The 24,287-nt window shown below is 41.2% G+C and overlaps 1 protein-coding gene across 1 annotated transcript in view; it reads right to left on the reverse strand.

Moving 5' to 3' along the window:
- Positions 1-14,078, reverse strand: part of LOC110304385 (myosin-8) — a 28,683-nt gene extending 14,605 nt beyond the window's left edge. The window contains exons 1-19 of the mRNA XM_021175726.3: positions 13,869-14,078; positions 12,925-13,068; positions 12,683-12,839; positions 9,689-9,716; positions 9,482-9,590; positions 9,299-9,391; positions 9,103-9,166; positions 8,461-8,559; positions 8,266-8,369; positions 7,973-8,111; positions 6,671-6,789; positions 6,435-6,584; positions 4,863-5,033; positions 3,396-3,705; positions 3,222-3,289; positions 973-1,060; positions 772-889; positions 478-601; positions 259-395 (exon numbers count right to left, since the gene is read on the reverse strand). Coding sequence (XP_021031385.1) covers positions 259-395; positions 478-601; positions 772-889; positions 973-1,060; positions 3,222-3,289; positions 3,396-3,705; positions 4,863-5,033; positions 6,435-6,584; positions 6,671-6,789; positions 7,973-8,111; positions 8,266-8,369; positions 8,461-8,559; positions 9,103-9,166; positions 9,299-9,391; positions 9,482-9,590; positions 9,689-9,716; positions 12,683-12,839; positions 12,925-13,068; positions 13,869-14,078 — 2,432 coding nt within the window. The remainder of the gene's footprint in view (positions 1-258; positions 396-477; positions 602-771; positions 890-972; positions 1,061-3,221; positions 3,290-3,395; positions 3,706-4,862; positions 5,034-6,434; positions 6,585-6,670; positions 6,790-7,972; positions 8,112-8,265; positions 8,370-8,460; positions 8,560-9,102; positions 9,167-9,298; positions 9,392-9,481; positions 9,591-9,688; positions 9,717-12,682; positions 12,840-12,924; positions 13,069-13,868) is intronic.
- Between the last annotated feature and the right edge of the window lie 10,209 nt (positions 14,079-24,287).

Below are 24,287 nucleotides of genomic sequence, written 5' to 3' on the forward strand. Positions count from 1 at the left end.
GAGATGTGGGCTGATGAAAAGTGCTTGTGGCAGAATGTTTCTGTGTGTGGGATGGATGGGGGTAGGGGTGGGGCGAGAGGTCAGGAGAGAAGTTCTGGGAAGTCTAGCCTGAAGTGTGACACTAAGGTTAATGTGTCATAGGGGTGAAAGTTCATGCTAAGGTCAGAATCAGAAGATCAGTGAATGAGGAAAGCTGATGGACAGTCCCCAGGGTGTGTGTGGGGACTTTGTGATCCCGAGAATATACATAGTTGTTACCTTCTCAGCAGCATCTTCTGATACTCCACTCTCATTAGGTATCCCCTACAAACTGCCTGGGTTCTTGTTATAATCTGGGCCAGCTTTTCATCTCTCATTTCTTCCAGGAGACCCAGGAGACCAGCTTTGAAGAAAACCTGGAGGAACAGAGAGTCACAGGTCATCCCCACACTTGGGCTGTGGGTCCATGGGTCAGGTGTACAGGAGTCACAGCCATACCTTGGTGTGTCCAAATTTATACTGAGTGTGATCGATATCAATAGAGCCCAGAAGCTTCTCAGAGGCCTTCTTGCTGTCGATGAACTGTCCCTCTGGAATAGCACTTGCATTTAAAACCTTGTATCTGTACAGTTAAACACATAAGGGATGCTCAGAGAGCTGTAATCACTTGCCCTACTGCTACCAAATAGAGAAGTAGTTGTTTAACTCCCAGAACAAAAATTAAAGTAGAGATCTAATGATATAATGAGCAACATTCGTAGCATTTAGTGCCATTCGGCAAAGAGGACTGACCTCTGTTTAAAGTCCCCATACAGGATCCGGCTGGGGAACCCCTTCCTGCAGATGCGGATGCCTTCCAGCACCCCGTTACACCTCAGCTGGTGCAGGACCAGTTCGTGCTCCATGGCACCTGCACACAGAGAAAATTAGTTAAGTACTGGGTGACGAATTTTCAGATTGAGCCTAGTTTGTTATCAATGCTTTGTGTCTTACCGGGAGTCTTCGTTTCATTGGGAATGATACACCGTACGAAGTGAGGGTGTGTACTTCTCAGATTGGTCATCAGTTTATTTAAGTTTTCCTAGAAAGTGAGACAGAAGAGTCGTGAGAAAGTTGTGTTTTGAGTTTTTTTCCTTCCTTTTCCTTTTTCCTTTTTGGTAAAAAATTATACACCACATTCTTAGCTACTGGACATAAGCATATGAGGCTGTAACGGCTGTGCATTTTGAAGGCTTTCAGCATTTAAGCTGCTTAAATGGTCAGGAGGCCAAAATGCTGGGAAGAAATGCAGATGACCAAGGTGTCCATTATAGCACCTAGGTCTGGACAGCATGGTCACTGGCCTCCATACACAGGCAGTATTTATTCTCAGCCAGAATCAGAAGACTGACCATAGGCTGTCTCTGCCACTAGGCTGACTACGTGCCATCCTATGTCTCCCTGGGCCTCGTGTGAAAACAGTGCAGATGACCTCTGTGGCATCTCTTGTCTTCAGCATACCGTTCACAGTAGTTGGCAAGTTCCAGTGAAAACCCAGCTCTGCAATCATTCCAACCTTTCTCATTCCAATAATTTCTTGTTTTGTTTTCAGAAGAGTGTGAAAGTGTGAGTCAATGTAATTCTGTGTGGGTGGATCTTAGGTGCTTGAAAACATTTTCTGCCGAGAGTCTATGGGGGAGTAATTGATTATGACGGAGAGTGGTCGCCCAGCCGTAAAGAACGTGCTTGTAGACATCTCTCACATATGCTTTCCCCACACATCTCAACCACTAGGAAATCAAAACAAATAATGTGAAGATCTAAGCCTGAAAATGCCTTTACAGACAAGTTTACGAAGCAACCTTATGTTTTGTTGGATAATGTAGATTAAAGTGAGATGGAAAAAAGATAAGACCAAATCTTCTGGTTAGGCCAAAGGTCATTGGTCACACCCACATTTTAGTTTTGGACTTTTAGCCCTTTCTTTGACTTGTTATCTGGTACTGTGGTGTAGGCAAATTACGAATGGAAGTTGAGGAAAAGAGGGGCTCTTCTGGGATTTGAACCCAGGACCTCTCAAATCCAAACTGAGAATCATACCACTAGACCAACAAACCATCTAGTGTTTTAGTTTTGAAAGCAATGAGGGATCAAAATCCTCACAAGCAGGCCTTAGACTAGATACCTTATGTGCTCCTCTCAGCAAGAGCCATGTTGTGGAAGAGTTATAATTGCATTATGGGAATGTTCACGTATATAATGGGAAAGCTTCACTATTTTGTAAGTAGAAGTTTTATTCTTTGGTAGTTTACCCATCAATTTAGATCACTAGGCTCGGTTTTAGTGACTTTTGTCTGTTCCGTCCACCTCAGGGGGAGCATGTTCTAAAGAATACATGCTCATTTTCAAAGGAAACTTCAATCCTGGCAAGGTGGCCCATGCCTAGAATCTAGAACCCCGGAGTCTGAGGTACTAAGTTCACAAGTTCAAAGTCAGCTTGACCTACATAGGAAGATATTGTCCCAAAGAGAACAAAGGAAATCTCACGTCTTCTCAAAAGGCGCTGTTAATGGGATTGGAACACAACCCTCCCAGGGAATAATCACACTGAGGTTCAGAAGTGTTTCGCTAGAGAAAGCACCCAAGGAGCTAAAGGGGTCTGCAACCCTATAGGTGGAACAACAATATGAACTAACCAGTACCCCCGGAGCTCGTGTCTCTAGCTGTATATGTAGCAGAAGATGGCCTAGTAGGCCATCATTGGGAAGAGACGCCCCTTCGTATTGCAAACTTTATATGCCTCAGTACAGGGGAATGCTAGGGCCAAGAAGTAGGATTGGGTTGGTAAGGGAGTGGGGGGAGGGTATGGGGGACTTTTGGGATAGCATTTGAAATGTAAATGAAGAAAATACCTAATAAAAAAAGTAAAAATAAAGCATCCTTATTATTGGTATCTATTCACATGCTCGTGTGTGTGTGTGTGTGTGTGTGTGTGTGTGTGTGTGTGTGTGTAGTGACCAAGAAGCTTCAAAGCTTCTAAGGACATATTGGCATTCCTAAATTCAGCAGGTAATCATAATAAGGAATAAAGAATAAAGCTCCTGCCTCTACCCAGGTATTGCTTTAGATCTATCCTGATGAGTGAATGTTGAAAGTGATTCCTATCTCTATCCCATTCCCTCCTAATTTATTCTAAATTGCATAGATATAATACATAGAAACTGAATATACTTTTTTTTTCCCAATCTAAATTTATACTTTACCCTGAAAAGGGCTGACACAGTTTGGAAAGAAGAGCCCTTCTTCTTAGCTCCTTTCTTTGCACCACCATCTGAGATAAGAAGAAAACGCATCAGTAAAGTAGGTTCCCTAGGGTCAGAGCGGTGTAGGAGCATCCTGAGGGAATGGTTTCATTTGGATGTAGGGCACAGAAGTACCTGCTTCAGCACTAGCGTATGTGGAAAAGAGGCTGGCCAGAGTTTTCATTGCTGACTTCTGGTACAGCCCCACCACGGTGTCATTCAGGGGGTCCTTGTTCTTGTCCAGCCAGCCGGTGATGTTGTAATCCACAGTGCCCGCATAGTGCACCAGGGAGAAGTGGGCCTCGGCCTTGCCTTTGGCAGGCTTGGGCTTCTGGAAGTTGTTGGATTTTCCCAGATGTTGGTCGTACAGCTTGTTCTTGAAGGAGGTGTCTGTCGCCTTAGGGAACATGCACTCCTCTTCCAGGATGGAGAAGATGCCCAGTGGCTAAATTCAGAAAAGTAGATTGGACGCGGATATAGTGGCTGTCCTTTGAATTATGAGCCTTCCCAGTTAAATAAACGCACAAAGTAAGTCGGGCTCCAAGCTCAAACAGTCCCTTTGTTATCTCTAGAACGACCTTCCCATCATTCCATCTCTCATGCAATCTGTAGCATTAGGTTCAGCCAAAAGGATAGTAGAGCACTAATCCCACAGAGTTTATGGGTAATTTGGTAAATACCTTTCATTATCATACTTTCCCCTGTTAAATGAATTAAATTTGTTGTCAAAGTTTTATTTTACCTCAAAAAGAGTGTTCTGGAACTGGGAAACTGGCTCAGCAGGTGAGAATGCTTGCTGAGCAAGAACACCCATAAAAGCAAGGTGTGGTCACACACATACCTGAAACCCTACTGTTGTGGGGCAGGTAGGAGCTCATCAACCTAGTGAGAGATGCTATCTCAAGAGAGTAAGGCAGAGTGTGATAGAGTAGGGCACCTAGCATCCTTCTCTGGCATTCACATGTGCCCAGGTGATGTACCTGCACGTGTTTGAGCATGTGCATGTGTGCATGTGCAAGCACACACACACACACACACACACACACACACACACACACACATACACACATGCACTTTTGTCTGAGAATATTGACTCCATGTACAGTAACAAAATTACAAATAACCCAGACATTGCTTAAGATCTTTTAGATATTTACTCTCCTTTAGTATAGATTATTAAGTAGCCTAGCAATTTGACTTCTTGATTTCAGATACACTGGCTATATTGTTTGTGCATCAGTTTTTATTTAGGAAAAAAATGTTTATTTCTTTTCATGACATCCAGGACTCTAAAGGAGGCAGATTAGAACTAGCAAGAGTGCTTCAGTGAAGCCAACTGTCATGGGCGGAGTATTCACAACTGCCTTTAAACTGGATATGAGTCAGTATTGGAACAAAATGGAGAGAAACTGAATGGAGGCAGCACCTCCCAAACCCTTCTCATGTAAACGTTGTAAAGAGGAAGTGAATGACTTCTGTATAGTGCTCTTCCCATTTGTCCAGCTCTCAAGTGATAGGAAGGACAATGATACTTTCTTGAGCCCTTTAAGACATCTGAGATGCAGCCTCATACCCAGAGCCTTCCATAAAAATCACACAAACCTTCTCAATGAGCTCGATGCAGGCCGCCAGGTCCATCCCGAAGTCGATGAAGGTCCACTCGATGCCCTCCTTCTTGTACTCCTCCTGCTCCAGCACGAACATGTGGTGGTTGAAAAACTGTTGCAGTTTCTCATTGGTGAAGTTGATGCACAGCTGCTCCAGGCTGTTGAACTACAACAGAGCAGTAGAGATTTCCCAGGTTAAGTGGATATTTATAGGAATAAAATCTGTTAATGAAAATATTCTTATGGAAAATAATCTGAGCAGAGTGGTGAGGTTAAATGTATGTATTTAAGCTTATTGTTTGTTCAATACTCCCAGGGAGAAACGTCTTTCTTGTAAACACTGGGCATTCTTTGGATATTCAGATATCAATTACTCCTCTCCTCCCCTCCCCTCTCCTCCCCTCCCCTCCCCTCCCCTCCCCTCCTCTTCCTTTCCTTTCCCCTTCTTTTCTTTTTTGTGGCAGAGTTTCACTAGGTAACTTTGGCTGTCCTTCAACCCACTATATAAACCAGGCTGACCTTGAACTTGCAGAGATCTGCCTGTTTCTGTTTCTTGAGTGCTGGGAATATAGGTGTGCAGCACCATTCCTGAAAAATCTACGTTTAATTTTCCTATCTGTTCTCCTGTCTATCTACTACACTACAGTTCTAACAGATTCTACTTTCCTTTCACCTGTAAGATCGCAGAAACAAGAATGTATGGCAAGGCACGACTGTGCTTTATGGTTCTGATGTAGGATAGACAGGAAAAGTGGCTTATTAGAAGAGCTTGTTAACAGAGGTGCTAATCTCTCTTCACTAATTCTAGAAGAGTTCATACTTTTTACCTTTGGCTGTCATGTTTTTAAAGAAAGTTTGTTGAGACCCTTAATTGATGTATACAATGAAATGGACAGTTAGTTTCTTTTCTGCTGACATCACAAACCCTCACTTGTCTGATCCATGGAAATAGAGACCTGGTGCAATACAGCAGTTGAAGATCTCAGAGTCTTTGTAATCACTCATTCTCTCACTTTACCCAGGAAAAGCTGAAGCCTGACAGGGAAGTAGTTTATGTAAGGTAAACCTGGAAGAGGAGAAGCTGACGTCTATGGCTTGGCTCCTACCTTTGGGCTTTCTCCCTTTCATGCCCAGGTCAATGCAAGGTGTCTTGTACATGTACCAAATGCGGCAGATAGATCCTATCTTGGCTTTGTGTTACATACCCATCAAATCTTTAGCATGTGTTTGATTTTCCTTGTGTATTAGTTTTCACTATACTACTATTACTACTACTCCTTCTAATAATAATAATAATGATAATAATAACAAAAATAATGGTAACATAAACTTCTCTTTCTTGGAAGTTAAATGAAGCAACATTTTGAAGTCCCTAGAATAGTATCAAAAATATACTGATTGCTCGATAAATTTAGCTGTTATTGTTTTCTGTTACCTTAGATTTTTTACTCTTGTACTAGGTTCAATGTTGGAGTTAAGCAATATATACAATATAAATAATTGTCACTTAGTACATTGAAGTTTAAAATTGTGTCCCTCACTTCGTATTATTATAAAGATAACTCACGTCAAAGATCTCAAAGCCAGCGATGTCCAAGACCCCGATGAAGTACTGCCGGGGCTGCTTGGTGTCCAGCTGCTGGTTGATGCGGGTGACCATCCACAGGAACATCTTCTCATAGACAGCCTTGGCCAGGGCACCCACAGCATTATACACCTTTGCAGACATAGCGATGTTTGTTAGTGTTATTAAGCCGAGTCATGTAGGCCTCAGAGTGTGATTTATGGAGAATATGTGCTTACTTGTTGAACCGTCTGGCCTTTGGTGACATATTCATTGCCAACCTTGACCCTGGGATAGCAGAGGGCTTTGAGCAGGTCAGCAGAGTTCAGACACTGGAGATAGGCAGCCTTGTCAGCCACTGTGGTGACACAAATCAAGAAGTGTTTACCAATGGGCATCCTCCTTAGCCTGCCCCTTCATCTTTCTCCTATTGAATTATTCTGTTGTTTAGGTTGAAAAAAAACCTTTAAATCACATAACAAAAAGGCAAATGAAGTTCTTTGCATGTATATTAAGGTACTTGGTAGTCACTAAATGGTTGGTCGCTTATACTGGCTCTTTAATGACTTGTTGCAAGTAGGATTTGAGAACAGTTTCATTGCCCACAATGAACAGTGTTTATGGTGACACTCAGTTCAAGGTTATGAGACACAGTCCCTCCCTGTAAGACTTCCGGTATTGCTGGAAGGGTAAGATGAATAAGCTATAGCACTCACCATTAGGGAGGGTAAAAGGCAGGGGAGCTGGACTCTTCCTGTGTCTACCTTCCTGAATTTGACCTGATCTGATCAAAGGAACCTACTTCTTTATTTAAAAAAGCAAGGGTTAACTTAAGTGGTAACCCTCTCTAAAAGTCCAGAATATCTGGACACATCTAATATGTGCCATGCTACATGTCAGGATGAAAGGGAACGGCTAGAGAAGATGAAGGGAGAGGGACAGGAAGGAGGGCATGTTTTAGGGCAGGTGAGTAACTGGGCGGTGATTTCTATGTACCGAATGTTTCTCTCTTCATATGTTGGGCACGTGATTTTTCTTTGTTGGCTCCTTTTTTTATCTTTCTTGCTTGTTGCTACACACACACACACACACACACACACATCACATATATATATATATATATATATATATATATATATATATATATATATACATATGTATGTAGAAGCATCCTTAACCTCTTACTCTATACAAAGAGACTTTCTTAGCTAATGCTAAAACAACATGTGAATCTAACATGTATTCAGACCTAGATTTGCCAGGACAAAGCAGGAATTCCACTTCATTCTGTCTCCAGTTCTCCGGCTCTAGGTCAGCTTATACATGGCTGCTGAGGCTTGACATACCTTATTTGAATGGGCAGTGGTGATGAAGTGATGGAGGAGTGTACAAGGAGGGTGTGGGGGGAGCCATGTGTGTATACAAGTGTCCTGTAGTCTTCACAAGTGCAGTCACAAGGAGATATGGGTATGGGGTGGGGTTTAAAGTGTTTCAGTTTGAAAATTCTCCTTTTCAAACCTACATGGAGGGTATTTTGGTACCTTCAGTGCCATCTGGCTCAGCCTGCTCCTCCCGCTGCTTTTGCTTGAACTTCATGTTTCCATAATGCATCACGGCCCCTGTGAGTTTATAGATGGACACTTTCTCTTCAGGTGAGAAGCCAAGGATATCAATGGCACTCTAGTAGAAAAGATGAAAGGGCAGAGGTTAGGGTAGAAGACACTATGATAACTTATAATATCCCCTAATGTGACCACACCTCTGTGGGGCTTGCTGTTGCCGTTCCCATACATCATAGGCTTTTAAAAAAGTGTATGCATATACTGTGACTTACATCTGTGGCCATCAACTCTTCTTGGTCATCAATGCTGGGCACCGTGATCTCCCCCTGACTGACAAAGGCGAAGTCATACGGGTTGGTGGTGATCAGGAGCATTTCTGAGCACACAGAATTAAGGGTAGATGTTTGACATGAGAAATTGCTAGTAGACATTTTCCTTCCAACCACAAATTTAAAGTTTGCCCTTACCAATTAGCTCTGGCTTCTTATTGGAGGTGATCTGATAAAAAATGTGATAACTTCTCTCAGCCTTTAGCTGGAAAGTGACTCTAGACTTCTCTAGAAGATCTGGAAAGAAAGAGGTCAAACTAGGAAAACATTCTTTTGACATAGTGTAAACTTTAGTGTCTTGGGCCAAAACTGAGGGACACTGCATTTGGCTCTACTGAGATTTCGGTGTGCACATCCTGTGGTTACATATGAGGACAGGTGCCGCCACTGAAACACACTTCTTCCCTGAAATTAGTTTCAAATGGGGGAATTCAAGTCCTCTGTGGGTTAACCAACTTCTAGTGTCTTTGCATCACCTCACATTATCTGTGAAAAAGTCTACCTTGGAGACATTTACCGTATTGGAGCTAACTGGTAGGTAACCCTGGGGGTGGGAAATTGGAGTTGCTTCTGAGGTTTGGAAGTCCTCTGGAATGGAGATGGGAACATTAGCCTGAGACTGAGATACTGAACTGTGTGGGTGTGTCTGGCATTAGCTCACAGACTCTAGCGGCCAAGTGCTGTTCTGCAGCCTTCTTGCATAGAAAAATAGTGCAGAATGGCCCTGCAACCAAGCTGGCTTGTCTCTCCATTTAGAGTTTCAATGGTCCAGTTACTCACATGTTTCAATATCAGCTGATGCCAGTTTCCCTGTGGTACCGAAGTGGATTCTGATGAACTTGCCCTGGAAAAGATAAAGACATATTTAATACTAAACACTAAAGCACATGGAGATAAACATCTAAATTATCAACTTAGATGGAATGACCCCAGCAAGTAAGGACAGGTAGGGCCCCTCTGTGATCCAGAGACTCACAAAGCGAGACGAGTTGTCATTCCTCACGGTCTTGGCGTTCCCAAAGGCCTCCAGCAGGGGGTTAGCACTGATAATTTGATCCTCCAGGGTCCCCTACACAGGAAAGAGCAGTCTTTGCATCTGGGGATCCAAACTTCTGGGCACCATAGCAGTCTGGATCCACATTCTGGCTACCAGACCCACCTGCATTTTGCCAGATTCCTCCTTCTTCTTGTCCCCAGTGACTGCAATTGTTGCAAAGTACTGGATGACACGCTTCGTGTTCACAGTCTTCCCGGCCCCGGATTCTCCGCTGTTAAAACACAGGGGAAAGGAGATCAGAACTGTGCAATCTACTGGCAATGGTTAAGACAGTTGCTGCCAACCAGAAAGAAGAAGAAAGTCACATACGTGATCAGGATGGACTGGTTCTCACGATCTGGGGAAGCAATAAAGACCACGGGTCAAAACTAGTTGCATATTCAACAGAAAGTAATGAAGACAGGTGATCCCAGACTCATCAACTCTTAGAGCAAGATTTGTGAAAGCAAGAGGCAAGGAACCACCTATTTTCTTTTTTTCATTATATTGATTTTTTTGTTTGTTTTAGTAAATATCCATAACATAAAATCTATCACCTTTTAAGTTTTCTGTGTGTCTTTGTGGTGTATTATGTGTGTAAGTGCATGAGCAGCTGTGTGTGTGTACAACACAGAATCCCAAGACTGGTCCGAGGGGTGGGGGCGGGGTCTTCCTTGATCACTCTGCACCGTACTCACTGATTCAGGGTCTCCCAGTTGAACCTAAAGCTCACTGATACATCCAGTCTAGCCATCCGGTTTGTTTGGGGGGAGAATCCTAAATGCCCCAGGCCCAGGCTGCATCTGCTTGGTTGCTAGGGGATCATATCGTGTTCATCGTACATATGTGGAAGTACTTTATTTGCGGACCTGCTTCCCTGGTTAGACTTATACTATTTTAAATGTACAGTTCTGTGGGATTATGTTCTCTCATGTTGTATAGCCATCAGTACCTTCTGCTTTCAGACATCTTTTCATCTTGTAAAAACGACCCCTTGTACCCATTACATAGCGGCTTCCAACTCCTCTAGACCTGGCTCCCAATCTTCAGCTTTCTGTTGACAAAGCTGTCTATTATCAAGCCATTGTAAGAACAGAATCACACAGTATTTGTCTTTGTGACTCTTTTACTTAGCCTCATGTGTGTTGTAGCACTGCCAGAATTAACTCTTTTAAAAGGAAAGGTACTATTCCATTGCAGGAGCATTCCATCCTTTGCCTAACTATTTATCAGCAGGGTGTGTGAGCTTCATGCAGATTTTTGCTGTTATAAATGATGCTGCTGTGGACTAGATCTGCAGAGACGTCTTGGAATGTCTGCTTCCATTCTTTTGGCTAGCTTCCCAGAAGTAGGGACCATTGATCAGACCCTAATTATACTCCAAGTGCTGGAGAACCACGTTACTGTCTTCCATAGCAATTCTGTCATTTTACATTCCCAGCAACAGTGAATGGCATCTTTTTCTCCACTACTTTATTTTTTACTGTAGTTATCCAAATACATGGGTGGATATTTTATATTACTTTTAAAAATTATGTTATAAGAACATTTAAATGCACGTAAGAGCAGAGACGATGATAATGAGACTTTGGGCACCTGCCCTACAGGGTAATAGTCATTAATATTTGGCCAATTTCATGACATTGCTATGCTATTCCAACCTCTCTGGGTTATTTGGAAGAAAACCTCAGACCTCAGGTGATTTTTGTTATAAGGAGTAACAGTTGCAGGATTGTGAAGTCATTAGAGACCTTAGATGTTGCTTAGGTAAAAATCTCTCACTTAGCAGACAGTGAAGCTGAGACTTAGAAGAGAAAATGGCTTCTTAAATTTGAGTTACAGAACTAGTTAAGGTTGAAGATAGTCAGGTATTTTGACTTCCATTTTTCAACTTCTTGCTCTCTGTCCAGTTTTTCATGTCACTAATTTGACTACTGGTGATGTCAAATAAGAAATGGTCTAATTAATTAATTAGCTAATTAATTAGTTCATTTTATTTCTCTTTAATATAGATATTTATCTCTATGTAATAATGTATTTTATCAAATTTCTAGTTTATCAACTCTGCAATTCTGAATTGATAGACTGTGGATTTTTGAAACTTCTAAGTTTAAAAGTATTTCCAGAGATAATCAATACAAATCTACATGTTATTTAAATGTATGAACACACTTAGACTTTAAAAAACCTTGAGCTTCTGTTCAAGGAAATGGGTATGGATTTTGGATGTATAAGATTGTCTTCTTTTTCTAATAAAATCATGACAACTGTAATGCATCTAGGAGAACAGAAAAGAAAGCAATGGCTCAGTGCTTCAGCCAATATTAGGATAACACTAAGCAGATCGATGCCATGGTTCTGCACAGATTTGTATGGAAAGTGTGATTGGGAGCCTAGGCGACTTTAAATTTAGGGTAGCTCCAAAGCCTGGAGAGTCATTCGGTGGCGGTGCATATTGTAGTTTCTGGATACTGTAACCTCTGGCGGAAGCCAACACCGGGGTAACTTTGAGAAAAGAGGGCACAGAGTCCTTGTGAAAGTCCAGGCCAGTTTGTCATAGGGGGGTCCCTGGTGTGTCACTTTCCATACCCCCACCCCCTTTAAAAGACAATCTATGAGCAAGAACAACAATATGAACAGAAAAAAGAAAGAAAGAAAGAAATGTGCCCAGGTACCAAAACTCCACAGAAGAAAGGGAACATGGGAACTGAGAACGTATCCAGAGGCATTTATATGTGAAGATAAACGGTTTTAGTGCTGTTCTGGGACCGATCATGAGTGTGCTTTGATAAAGCAGAGCTAGCAGACTTGAATAGGAGAATGTTTCAAAGTCCATGGGAGGAATTTTATAATTCCTCTTTACCCATGCTCTATCTCCAGCTTACTCTTGCTCTGTCTCCAAAGCTGGCAACATCGGCTGTGTCATTTGAAAATCCACATAAGAATCCAGAGTTCTCTGGATATGCCTGAGGCCTCTTCTTTTAGACTGTTGAGAAGGTACTTTTAAAGGGATCTCTTTGAACTTTTTTGTATCCAAGTTGGAAAAAAATGAACAAATCTGTTTTCAGAAACTGGCTCTTCGCTTTATCTGAGTTGACATTTGCTAGCCCTGTTGGCTTGGGCAGGCCAGTGAATTCCGGAGTGTCCCCGTTCACATCCTAAAGTGGAGATGACTGCCGGAAAGAGCAAATGTCATGGCTGTGGTTGTTGTTTGGAAATGGCAAGTCCCATGAGGCACGGGTATCTTATAATAAGACTGGGGTGAGCTCCGTTTGCCCATCCCAATTGTGTGTGCACATCCCTATAAACAGATGCCCCACTCACCCGTCAGCATGAACTGGTAGGCGTTGTCAGAGATGGAGAAGATGTGGGGTGGGGCCTCCTGGCGCTTTTTGCCTCGGTAGGCCGCCACCACCTCAGGGTTGTACACCGGCAGCCACTTGTAGGGGTTGACGGTGACACAGAAGAGGCCTGAGTAGGTCTAGGGAAAAGATCAGAAAAGTCAATCTAGTGCCTCCTGTTTCATTTTTTTTATGAGAAATAAATGGGCTGAAGGGGGCTCTCACATAGATCATCCAGGCTGCATAACGCTCTTTGAGGTTGTACAGCACTCCGGGCTCATGGAGGTGGGTCATCATGGCCATGTCTTCGATCTTGTCGTATTTGGGAGGGTTCATGGGGAAGACTTGATCTTCCTTGACGGTGAGAGTCTGGTAAGGAAGCGGAGTGGTTTGAGATAGGGTTTATGTCTGCCTATTCATTTTGGTTCTAGAGCTACAACTGAGCACACTTTGTTTGCTTCATATGGTTATTCGGTGACTTTTAAAGGCCTGAGCACATTAATTTTCACATCTGATGCTAATGAAATCTGTTTCCTTTTTATTGACACATTTAATTGTACAAATTCAGGAGGTTTAGCATGATTGCTTTTCAGACACCCATGCAGTGTGCATTGATCAAGTCCACCTAGCCCTCTATGAACCGGCGACTGCCACTTCCCCTGTTGTATAGCCAGAGGAAATGAAACCGGCATACAAAATAGAGACCCAAAGACCCCTGGTTATTGCAGTACTACTCATGTATTTAACAAGATTTCTTTTCTTTTCCTTTTATTCTCTTTTGCTAGGCCAAGCATTTTCAATTTTTTTCTCATCCCACCCATTACAAGAAACTTCTTTAAATTTATCAGTACTTTATGGAACCACGTAAGTAGCCCAGAAACTTTTGTGATAGAACTAGGTAGTTTTATTTTTTTCACAGGCTTAGAGATTAAGACCTGGATGTAGGGAAATGTAGGAAGATAGTGGAGGCCAAAATGGATGAGTTGAATCCTGAGGGAAGTAGGGAAGGGGAAGCTCTGTAGCCTGCACCCCTTTAGCTCCCAAATCTTGGGACCAAATCCTAGGAGGAGGATATTCATGGGGCCGCAGGATCCTTAGCAAGGGAGATCTTGCGTCTAGATTGAGCCAGAGAAACGATCCCAGAGAGGGCCCTCCGTGTTTTCACTTACTGCTCCACCTTCCGTCTTCACGGTCACTTTCCCTCCATCCTTGCTTTGTATAACGCTTTTCACATAAGACTCCTTGGGCTCCGCCACAAAGACAGATGTTTTTGCGTCAAAAGGCTTATTTTGGGCCTCAATCCTCTCCTTCTCCGATTTTCGGAGGTAAGGAGCAGCTTCGCCAAAAATAGCCATCTCCGCGTCCGAACCCGTACTCATGGCTGCTACTTATTTAGCCGAGGTTTCGGCCTTTGAGGACATGGAAGAGAGAAAGAAAAAGCAAAAGTCAGGACTGTGGATGAGGATTTGAAGTGTGGCAGGCTGAGACCCCTTCTGCAATCTGATATCTTGTGAAAATTTGAAGACCCAGTTTTAGAACTTGGCAAGTGTCCTCGCCAGAATCTTGACTCCCAGGAGTAGGTACCTACATCTTTGATTACAATGAAAACCTTTCCACCCTGCTTTCCCCTCTGAACTATAGTGATCTCTGTAGTTAAAGCTGTTGACGGATTGTTTTACAGCAACTGTCATTACTTAATCCTCTTGTCTCTTGCAGAATGTCTGCATCTGCCACACTCTGGGACAGTCACCTAGTTAGGAAGGAAACACGGCTTTGTGCAAGTGAAGGCTGTTGGTATTTTTTCAAAGCTACCAGAGATACTTTCTGATCTTTTAGATGACCATTGTTGCTTAAAACCAAAGGACTGTTTTCATTTTGTTGGTATTGGATATTATAACTCTCCGTGGTCTGTTAGAAGTTCCTAACCAATTCTTGGTTCTGGATTTTCATCCGTTGGCTACCCCGGGAGCAGGAGACTTAGCACTGCCCTGTTTCCCAAATCTCCTTTGACATGAGAGATTTCAGCTCTCAGTTTGACTGATTTAACCACAGAGAAATGAGTGCTTCTGCACAGAGGCTCTTCTTCCCATGGAAATTCCATGGGGTTCTTTTCCTTCTTCTCAGAAAAAGAAAAGCATTAAGAGTTCATCGCATGCGCAAACGTTATTGACTGGACATGGATCCGTGAGCCTCTGCTGCAGAGGCGTGCTACACTGGTGGACTGTTAGCTTTACTCTCAGGTACTGACTTCTGTGGGTCACAGTAGAATTGCTCCTAAATTATGCACAATGGCTAACACTCTGTGGAAAGAAAACCTGCCTTTTTTTCTCACAAAAATTAAGTGAATCCTTAAAAATAACTCAGATATGGTTTTAACAAGATGTTTATGCTTCCAATTTTAAGTAACACTGTTTGAAAAGCATGCTGTGTGTGTGTGTGTGTGTGTGTGTGTGTGTGTGTTCAGTGCTATTCAGGAGGCTTGGCATGAAATAGCTGGTTGCCACTGGAGAGTTACAGTTGATAGCTCACTGACAAAATTCATGCTGTCCCAAGTGTTCCTTTAATCCTAGTGAGGGTAAGTAGTCTCTGAGAATAAGACATTCTGGAAAAATGATTTCCAGCATGTACAAGCCGTCCCTCAAAAACACCTCCTGCTCTAAAAACATGGAAATGACGGATAGTTAAGAACTATTCACAGATTCCTTAGGCTAAAATCCCCTCTGTCATCAACAAATGAAGAAATCCAAGTCTTACCTATGGGGCTCTGGATGAAAATGTAGAGTCACGCCTGTCCTTCACTGTGAAACAAGAAGTGTCCCTGTTAGTGATGATCAGCAGTCCTGCCCATATAGTATAGAGTTTAAAAGTTCTCCTACCCTCAAGCTTAAAGAGGACTTGCTTCCTGCTCAGAGATAGCCACTGGGTTCTTGCTGCTTGCCCCCAGGGTCCTCAGGCTCCCAAGGCTCCCATCCATCACTTACCTCTGGGCTCTTGGCGGAGATAGGGTGTGAGGGGCAGCCCTGCTTATATAGGAACAGAAGTGCTGATGCTGCAGCTCCCTCCTCTTTGTCAGGGCCAAACACTTGGCAACAGGAACCCTCGGCAAAGTTTGTAGCGACATTTGGCATCTTCGGATATAATTAGAAGTATTCATATCATTCAGAGTATGTGAACCAATCTCCTATAAATAATTTGACAAGGACCATTCTGCCCTCCGAGAATGCTTTCTAGTGTGTTGGGAAGGGAATCTTTGACAGCGCCTGGTGGGCCTTCTCATAAGTTAGTTCTTAAGAGTTATATTCAATTTGGCAAACTGTCATGCACGCCTGTCCTGTGCTGCCAAAGATCAGATGCCCAGCAACTCACTTTCCTTATTTGTTCCAACAGGAGCCCCCACACTGCATTCTCTTGGGCCGTCGCCAGGGCTCATCCTTGGAGCCTGACTAGGGCAGCAGAGCCAAATCGAGAAGAACCTTTATGCTGAGTCTCCACCATTGGGCCAGTGCCCACCCTGCCAGCATGCTGAAGAATTATTATTAGAAGTTAATGCATTCATCATAGGGAAAAATATGGAAAGAAAAGAGAAAATGCACCTAGACTTGTCTGGAGAGATAGCATGGGGGATGTAAGAGGGGTCATACTTTATATACACTCATGTCTTAACAACCTGCCTTCATGTTTATGTAGCTGATTCAGGCTATTAGTATAATTAACATCCTTATTTTTTAAAGAAAATATTTTATGACTATGCTTTTAAAGTTAAAATTTTCCTTTATAAAGTCATTTACATTGAGATATAATTTATATGTGGCCTAACTTGTTCATTTTAGGTGAGAATTACAATTTTTTTAACTTCACCATTTGCTTCAGCATGCAAATATTCACCTACCATGAAGGCAGGGATGTTGTACAGCTAAAGTCCTAAGAGCTTTGGCAACCATGTATAATTCTGTAGCCACATATATTTTATTGACAAAATCAACACTTTATAGACGAGGCTAAATTTCTCCTTTGTTTTGTAAAACCCAGACTTTGAGGGTGCATTTTCTTATATATTTCCTGGGAAAACTAAATTGGTAAAATTGTCATAAAAAATTGGCTTGTAGACAATGGACACTCTAAATGGTTAAAGTGTACTTTAGGTACTTGCCAACTTACTTTTTCTGCTCTTAGTTCATTTCTTCCATTAATGTGTAAACAATATGGAAAATTTTCACAATATACAGAAGTAGACTAATCTAATAAATGCAGTGTGTTTCAGATGGGCAGCTCATGGTCCAGTTTATTAGTATCATCTTCCATTCCCTCATTACTAGATTATTTTGAAATCATGTACTATAAAAAATCTGGGTAGGATTGCATGTGCTTGAGATAAAATTTGCATTTTCAAGTTCTGAACAACTTCTTGCGGTCTAATAATGCTCTGCTGTAGCAGCTCCAACTTCTAGAACTTGGATCTTCTAGAAGACCTAAATTAATAGGCAAATTCCTGTAAAGGCTTCCTTTATGCCTTTGATCCTCTGGGTGCACTGTAAAGGGATTTCTAAAACTTGGAGATTCAGGGTCATTCCTATGTTACTTTATATTTTCAAACTAATGATTTTAAGAAAAATGTTAGTTTTGTAATTTATTTTTAATTAATTCTTAATTAGATTCTGTAATTAATAATTTACAGAAGCGTTATTATTCCTGCCCTTTCCACTGTTCTGTTCTTCGTGTGTGTGTGTGTGTGTGTGTGTGTGTGTGTGTGTGTGTGTGCGCGCGCGCCCGCATGTGTGCACACGTGTTAGGATGTGAGATTGGTTTCTGGATTCCATACGTTCTCCCATATTTTCATGCAAAATAGCACATAGTTTTCCATGTCTATTGGGAGAATTTTTTATTATTTATTGATTCATTTCAATGTTGTTTTGACGATTTGTTAAGTCTGGATCTGAGCTTTAGGATCAGGTTTTCAGGTGTGAAAACCCCCTGTTGAATTCTGATTTGGGTCGAGTTGATTTAACAGGTTCATTGGACAGGCACTGAGAGTTGTGAACTGGTTCCTTCCCTGGGTGTGATATATTTTAGGTTTACTCCAAGTCATTACATTTCCCTTCTAGCACTTTTCCAGGTCTTAGATATTTTGCTAGGATTTTTTTTTTTAATTGTTGGATGGGTCTATTCTTCCTAGTACACTTTTCTTTCATTGATTACTGACATGAGCCAGACACTGGATATTCAGAACTACAGTTTCGTTTGTGGGAGCAGTTTGCCCAACTAATTCAGAATCCTTTGCACTCAGGGTAGGGAGGTGACACTCTTTGGGGTGATAAGATGGAATAGCTTTTTAAAAATATAATTTACATATTTTTATTTTATGTACATTGGTGGTTTGCCTGCCTGTATGAGGATGTTGTATCCTTGGAACAGGAGTTACAATCAGTTGTGAGCTGTTACGTGAGTGCTGGGACTTGAACCCAGGTCATCTGGAAGAAGCAGCCAGTGCTCTTAACTGTTGGGCCATCTCTCCACCCTCCCAGAATGGCTTTGTTTTTATAAACAGAGGGAGAATTCCATGTAACACCTTTGTTTTCCCCATCCTCCCCTTTCCCTATGTAGAACTCAGGTGAACAGCTGGAGACAGTCTTTAATGAAGGGTCAAAAGAATTTTGGAGAACTTAGCCTTGATATTTCTGAGCTGAACTTTTCTAGAGAGTCATTCACTGGTGGGTCATAGAGTAGCGGTGTTTTGTGGGTTATCCTTACACATGGACTCCAAGGCATAGCACCCCAGGCCTTGCCACCAATGACCTTGCCTGCCAGGAGGAGGCCTCAGCTGAGCGCCTCAGCCCTGAAACATGGCAGCCATCCCTTCCAGTGGCTCGCTCAGCTTGGGCTTCTCGTCCAGCAACAGTTCCGAGTACCTGGGCACTGTGTGCCCCACTCTCCGGGTCTTCCCAAGGCTGACCCTGGCCACTGTGAACCAGCTTCTTTTTCAGGAAGTCTACTCTCCTATTCATGGCCGTAGTGTTAGAGTCTTCTGAGCAGAATACCGCTCGGCCTTCAGAAGCTGGATCAACAGTAGCCTGACTCCTGAGACCGTGAGTCATCCATCCTGGCCAGGTCAACACCAGGTCCCTCTCCTGACCTGTCAGAATCAGTAGCCTGCCCAAGCTTAAGTGGTGCTAGGCCATAGCCCCACCTTCCAAACCCTCCCTGTAAACTGGGAAGCCTGAACAGATACCAGCAGGAATGGAGTTTGGTTCATAGCATTTAACATTATTGACCCCATAACTGTGCCTTGCACAAAGCAGAAAATAAACTCACAGCAGCTGTCCTGAAAAAAAGAAAGAAAGAAAGAAAGAAAGAAAGAAAGAAAGAAAGAAAGAAAGAAAGAAAGAAAGGAAGGAAGGAAGGAAGGAAGGAAGGAAGGAAGGAAGGAAGAAAGAAAGAAAGAAAGAAAGAAAGAAAGAAAGAAAGAAAGAAAGAAAGAAAGAAAGAAAGAAAGAAAGAAAGAAAGAGACAAAGAAAAGAAAAGAATCATTCATTTCTTCTGTTATGCTTTTGCATCTCTTGCACCCTCTGCTGAATTCCCTCATTGCTTCTTTTTTAATGGTTTGGTTTTTATGACAGAACCTCTTGTAAAGCAGGTTGTCCTCAGACTTTTGTAGCCAAGGCTGGCCTTGAACGCCTAATTCTCCTGCCTCCACCTCCTAAGTTCTGGGATTATAGACACATACCTGGCTTTGCTCCATAATCACTTCTAATATATATATATATATATATATATATATATATATATATATATGAATTTTCAGTGTATCCTTTACAAATAATCACAATTTTGTGTTTTCTTCCTCTCTTCATTTATGTGTTATTTTCCTTCTCTTATTTCATTGTCTGTGACATTAAAGAAAATGTTGAGTATTATCCAACATATTATTGTACGGGTGTCTTTACTTTGCTCTTATCTTTATTTGTATAAAATGTTTCGTTTTATAACTTTTTTGATAGACATAATAATAGTTGTAAATTTCCATGGGAAATAAGCATGATATTTTGATGCATATATATGTTATGTATTGCATCTGAAGTCTTCTTTTATAAGTACTCTTTTTTAAAAGATTTGTTTGTTTATTTATTTATTTATTTATTTATTTATTTATTTTATGAGTGCACTGTAGCTATCTTCAGACCCACCAGAAGAAGGCATTAGATCCCATTACAGATGGTTGTGAGCCACCATGTGGTTGCTGGAAATTGAACTCAGAACCTTTGGAAGAGCAGCCATTACTCTTAACCACTGAACCATTTCACCAACCCACATCTGAAGTCTTATCTAGCATAGTACTTGCTGTATTTTTATGTTTTAGATAACAAAACCAATAAATATTTTATATAACAAAAATCATATATAAAAATATTTTATATAACAAAAATCAATAAAATAATTCAAGTTCTATGCATTTACTTAAGAAAATTGAATGCATGCTTTAAAAGTGTTTATTTTCTTTTAAATTGTACTCATGTGTATGTGTCTCTATGTGCTTGTAGTACAGGTGCCCAAGAAAGCCAGAAGAGGAGGTTGGTCCTCTGGGCCAAGAATTAAAAGGCAGTTCTGAGTTGCCTAATGTTGGTTCTGGTATCCAAACTTAGGTTCTCTTCTAGAGAAGTACATGATTTTAACTCCTGAGACATTTCTCCAAGTCCTTTAACACAAGTTTATACAAAAGTTTGCACATGAAGTTCACAAAAACACAATTTATCATGGCCCAAAGTGGAAATGATCAAATGTCCACCATCTAGCAGGTGTGTAAGCAGACTCTGGTATGTGTGCTCGATGGAACGTTAGCTCTGTAGAAAGGGGGAAAGTGCTGGAAGGTGCTGCCATGTACAGGAACCTTACACTTCTATGCTACATAAAAGGACTAGGATACGAAGGTCCCATATTTAATGATTCTACTTACATAAAATGTGGCATATGAATACAACCTTCTTTATACTTTTTAAAAGACATTTTTATTTAGATATGTCAGTGTGTGTGTGTGTGTGTGTGTGTGTGTGTGTGTGTGTGCCCGAGCACAAATATGTGCTACGAGAGTGCCATGCCTGTGGAGACTAGAAGGTGTTGATCCCCTGGAACCAAAGTCACAGGCAGTGGCGAGCCTGCCAGTGTGAGTTCTAGGAACTGAACCCAGGTCTTCTGGAAAGGATGGAAGTACCCTTAGCTGATGAGCCACCTCTCCAGTCCCTCTTTATTCTTTTGCCTCAAATTGTTATTGTAAGATTTGTCCATAAGGCTAAAGGTACTATATTTTGCACTCATTGCTGTACAGTATGATAACAGTATTAAATAATAAATATGATTATTTATCAGCTGTAGATGAATTTTTTATTATTAGTGTGGTTTTTTGCTAGAATTTTAACTTTGTTTATCTGCATTTATTTTATATGACACACGGTGATGTAACATTTGTAATATTTGTGTAATATTTAGAATTAGCCTAGATCTATCCCCCTTAATATCTCTAGTGAACTTTTTCATGCATTGAAAATGACCTATTGTAAGAATACACCAAGTTCAACAGGCTTACAGAACTGTATCCCTATTTCTATAATGATCTTAGAGCCTGTCTTTGAGAGGTTCTTAACAATAATTTGAGCTCTTCAATCCCTGATCAACTCTTTGTCTGTACATTTTTGGCTTTTCTGGAAATTTCACGTTGGTGGAATCCTGCAATGGAGTCATTTGTGTGTGGCTCTCCCACCCCTGCCCTCCTTGTTCCTACAGTTTGGTGGCAGCACGATACACCTGCCCTACGTGGATTCTTCCCCTCACTATGAACACACACAGGTTTCTGGGTGAGCAGGTGTTTCCATTTCTCTTGGGTAGCTATCTAGGACCTGGATTCCTGTGTGTTTTACTTTTTTGGAAATTCATGAATTCTTTCCCACAGTGGCTGTACATTTGTCATTTCCATCAGCAGTAAACAACAGATCTGATTCTGTTCCTGCCTCCTGTACTTGTGCTCTGCCTCCTTTGATTGGGTCCCAGCTATTGGGTGTAAAGTGGTCCCCGCCTGTGGGTCGGATCTGATTTCCTTAATGCACAATGATGTGAATATCTTTCTCATCTTTATCATTTATACATATGTGTGCATTTGTAATCTCCAAATCTTTAGCCTATTTGAAACAATGTTGTCTTTTTCTTCTTATTTTATCAGTTCTAGTTCTTTATATGTGTTTTATCTATGAGTCATTAATCAGACAGATGATTAATGGAGAGTCTCTTCATATCTGTGAACATCTATTAATTTCTAAATTTATCAGTGAAGCTCAGTTTATCAATTTTTTTTTAACATACCACGTTTTTGGAGTCAGATCTTCCAAATTTTTGTTATGCAAAGTCACAAAAGTCTTCTATTTTTTTCTGATAGCTATTTTATACGTAAAGTTCTTTCATTTGCATCTGCATGCTCATTGATATAAATTCCTGCTTATGGGCTGACAGCTTAGTTTCTTTCACCACTGATATCTAATGGTTGGTGTTGTTTGTTGAAATGGCCAGCCACGCTCAATTGATGTGCCTTGGTAACTTCAGAAGTGTTTGATTCATATTTTCTTATTTCAAGATGGAAATGACCTGCTTCTTTAATTTTTTTAGATTTATTTATTTTATTTTATGCCTTTGAGTATTTTGCCTGAATATATGTGCACCATGTGTGTGCCTGGTATCAAAGAGGATAGAAGAAGGCAACTGATCCCTTGGAACTGGAGTTTCAGATGGTTCTGAGCCATCGCGTGGACGCTGGGAATTGGACAGGGGGTCATCTGCTAGAACAGTCAGTGTTATCAAGCACTGAGACAACTTTCTAGCTCTAATGATTGACTTCTTCTAATTCTTATTCCTCTTCCTCTTCCCCTTCCCCTTCCCCTTCCCCTTCCCCTTCCCCTTCCCCTTCCCCTTCCCCTTCCCCTTCCCCTTCCCCTTCCCCTTCCCCTTCCCCTTCCCCTCCTCCTCCTCCTCCTCCTCCTCCTCCTCCTCCTTCTTTCTAAATGTTTACACTTTATTTTAGAATTCAGAACATAGGGATATAGCCAGAATCTAGGAGCCAAGAAAAACATATGTGACTATTTTGCCACAGAAAATTGTTCATTTATCTTAGCTATGATCTAAACATAGAAGTTCATGATGAGTCCATATCAGTCAAAAGATATAACTATATTGCATATGCCATTGATTAACTTTAGTAGGAGACTAAGTTAAAGCTATTTTTTTTTATTTTTCAAGACAGGGTTTCTCTGTGTAGCCTTGGCTGTCCTGGAACTCATAAATCCGCCTGCCTCTGCCTCCCAAGTGCTGGGATTAAAGGCGTGCACCACCATGCCTGGCACAAACATAGTTTTAATTCTGTTTTGTATCGTTAAATTGTTGATTTTATGTAAAGGCTTTGTCCATGGTACAATTAAACAATCATGGAAAATATTTTTTTCTTCAAGAATTAGTCATCACAATGATTGGCCTCTTAAGTGAATACCCGTATATGTTCAAAATTCCAGAAGCACAGACTACACAGTAGACACCAGCCTTGTGCTTTCCTGGTACCCAGTCCTCAAAAACAAGGATAACTATCAGATTTTGTGTCTTTCAAAAAGTGCTGCAGGTAAATAAACGGCCACACATATTCCCTCATCCCTGAATATGAATAATTTTTGTGAGCCCTTTCGATTGATGCTTTAACTTTCCCCACTGAATAGGAAAAAAACCTAATTAAATTAACAAAAAATAATTAGGATCTAATTAGCTTTAATTAAGTTTAATTTTTTGTCCACAGTAAGAAGTGAAATACTAAGGATTAATATTTCATTATATTCATTTAAATTTAGATTATCTTTGTCGAGAGACATTAAATACTAACTAATAAAATTTTCCAGGTAGTCGAGCTTCTGGAGTAGGGCAGAACACCAACTGTTAGAATATCTGAGATTCTTTTTATTCTTTCAAGAACTAACTTTCACATCCTTTCATGAGGTCAGTACCATGCTCAGTGAACTGTATGTCAGATATGGGAAGCGTTTAATTTCTCTTATTAGTGCTACAAAGCTTTATATTTACTTTTTGAAAAGATTTATTTTGCTTATGGATACGAGCGTGAGTGTCTGCAGGAGTTTGTAAAGATACCTGTGGTGTTCCACAGAGGGTGTCAGCTCCTCTAAAGCTGCAGTTACAGGCAGAGGAGAGCCAGCTACCTGTCAGGGGTCCTGGGGATCTGAGCTCCAGTCCTCTGAAAGAGCAATGAGTATAGTTAACAGCTGAGCCACCTCCCAACCCCCCACATTTACTTTATAATTGTTAAACTGAAGTTTATAGTTAACAGCTGAGCCACCTCCCAACCCCCCACATTTACTTTATAATTGTTAAACTGAAGTTATCTGTGTCTTGGGGATAGTTGGTCTATTATTTTCTACTGGGTATAAGTTTAAAGTCTTCCATATGTTTATGACAGATTCGTTACATTGGCTTATTTAGCTCAAAGACATTTGTTAAGCATATAGAAATTTCTGCTTGTTATATCTTCATGGTAGATTGCATTTTAAAAAAATCA

This window comes from Mus caroli, unplaced genomic scaffold (assembly GCF_978045245.1).
Source record: "Mus caroli unplaced genomic scaffold, Mus_caroli_1 scaffold_13, whole genome shotgun sequence".
NCBI classification, from domain to species: Eukaryota; Metazoa; Chordata; class Mammalia; order Rodentia; family Muridae; genus Mus; species Mus caroli.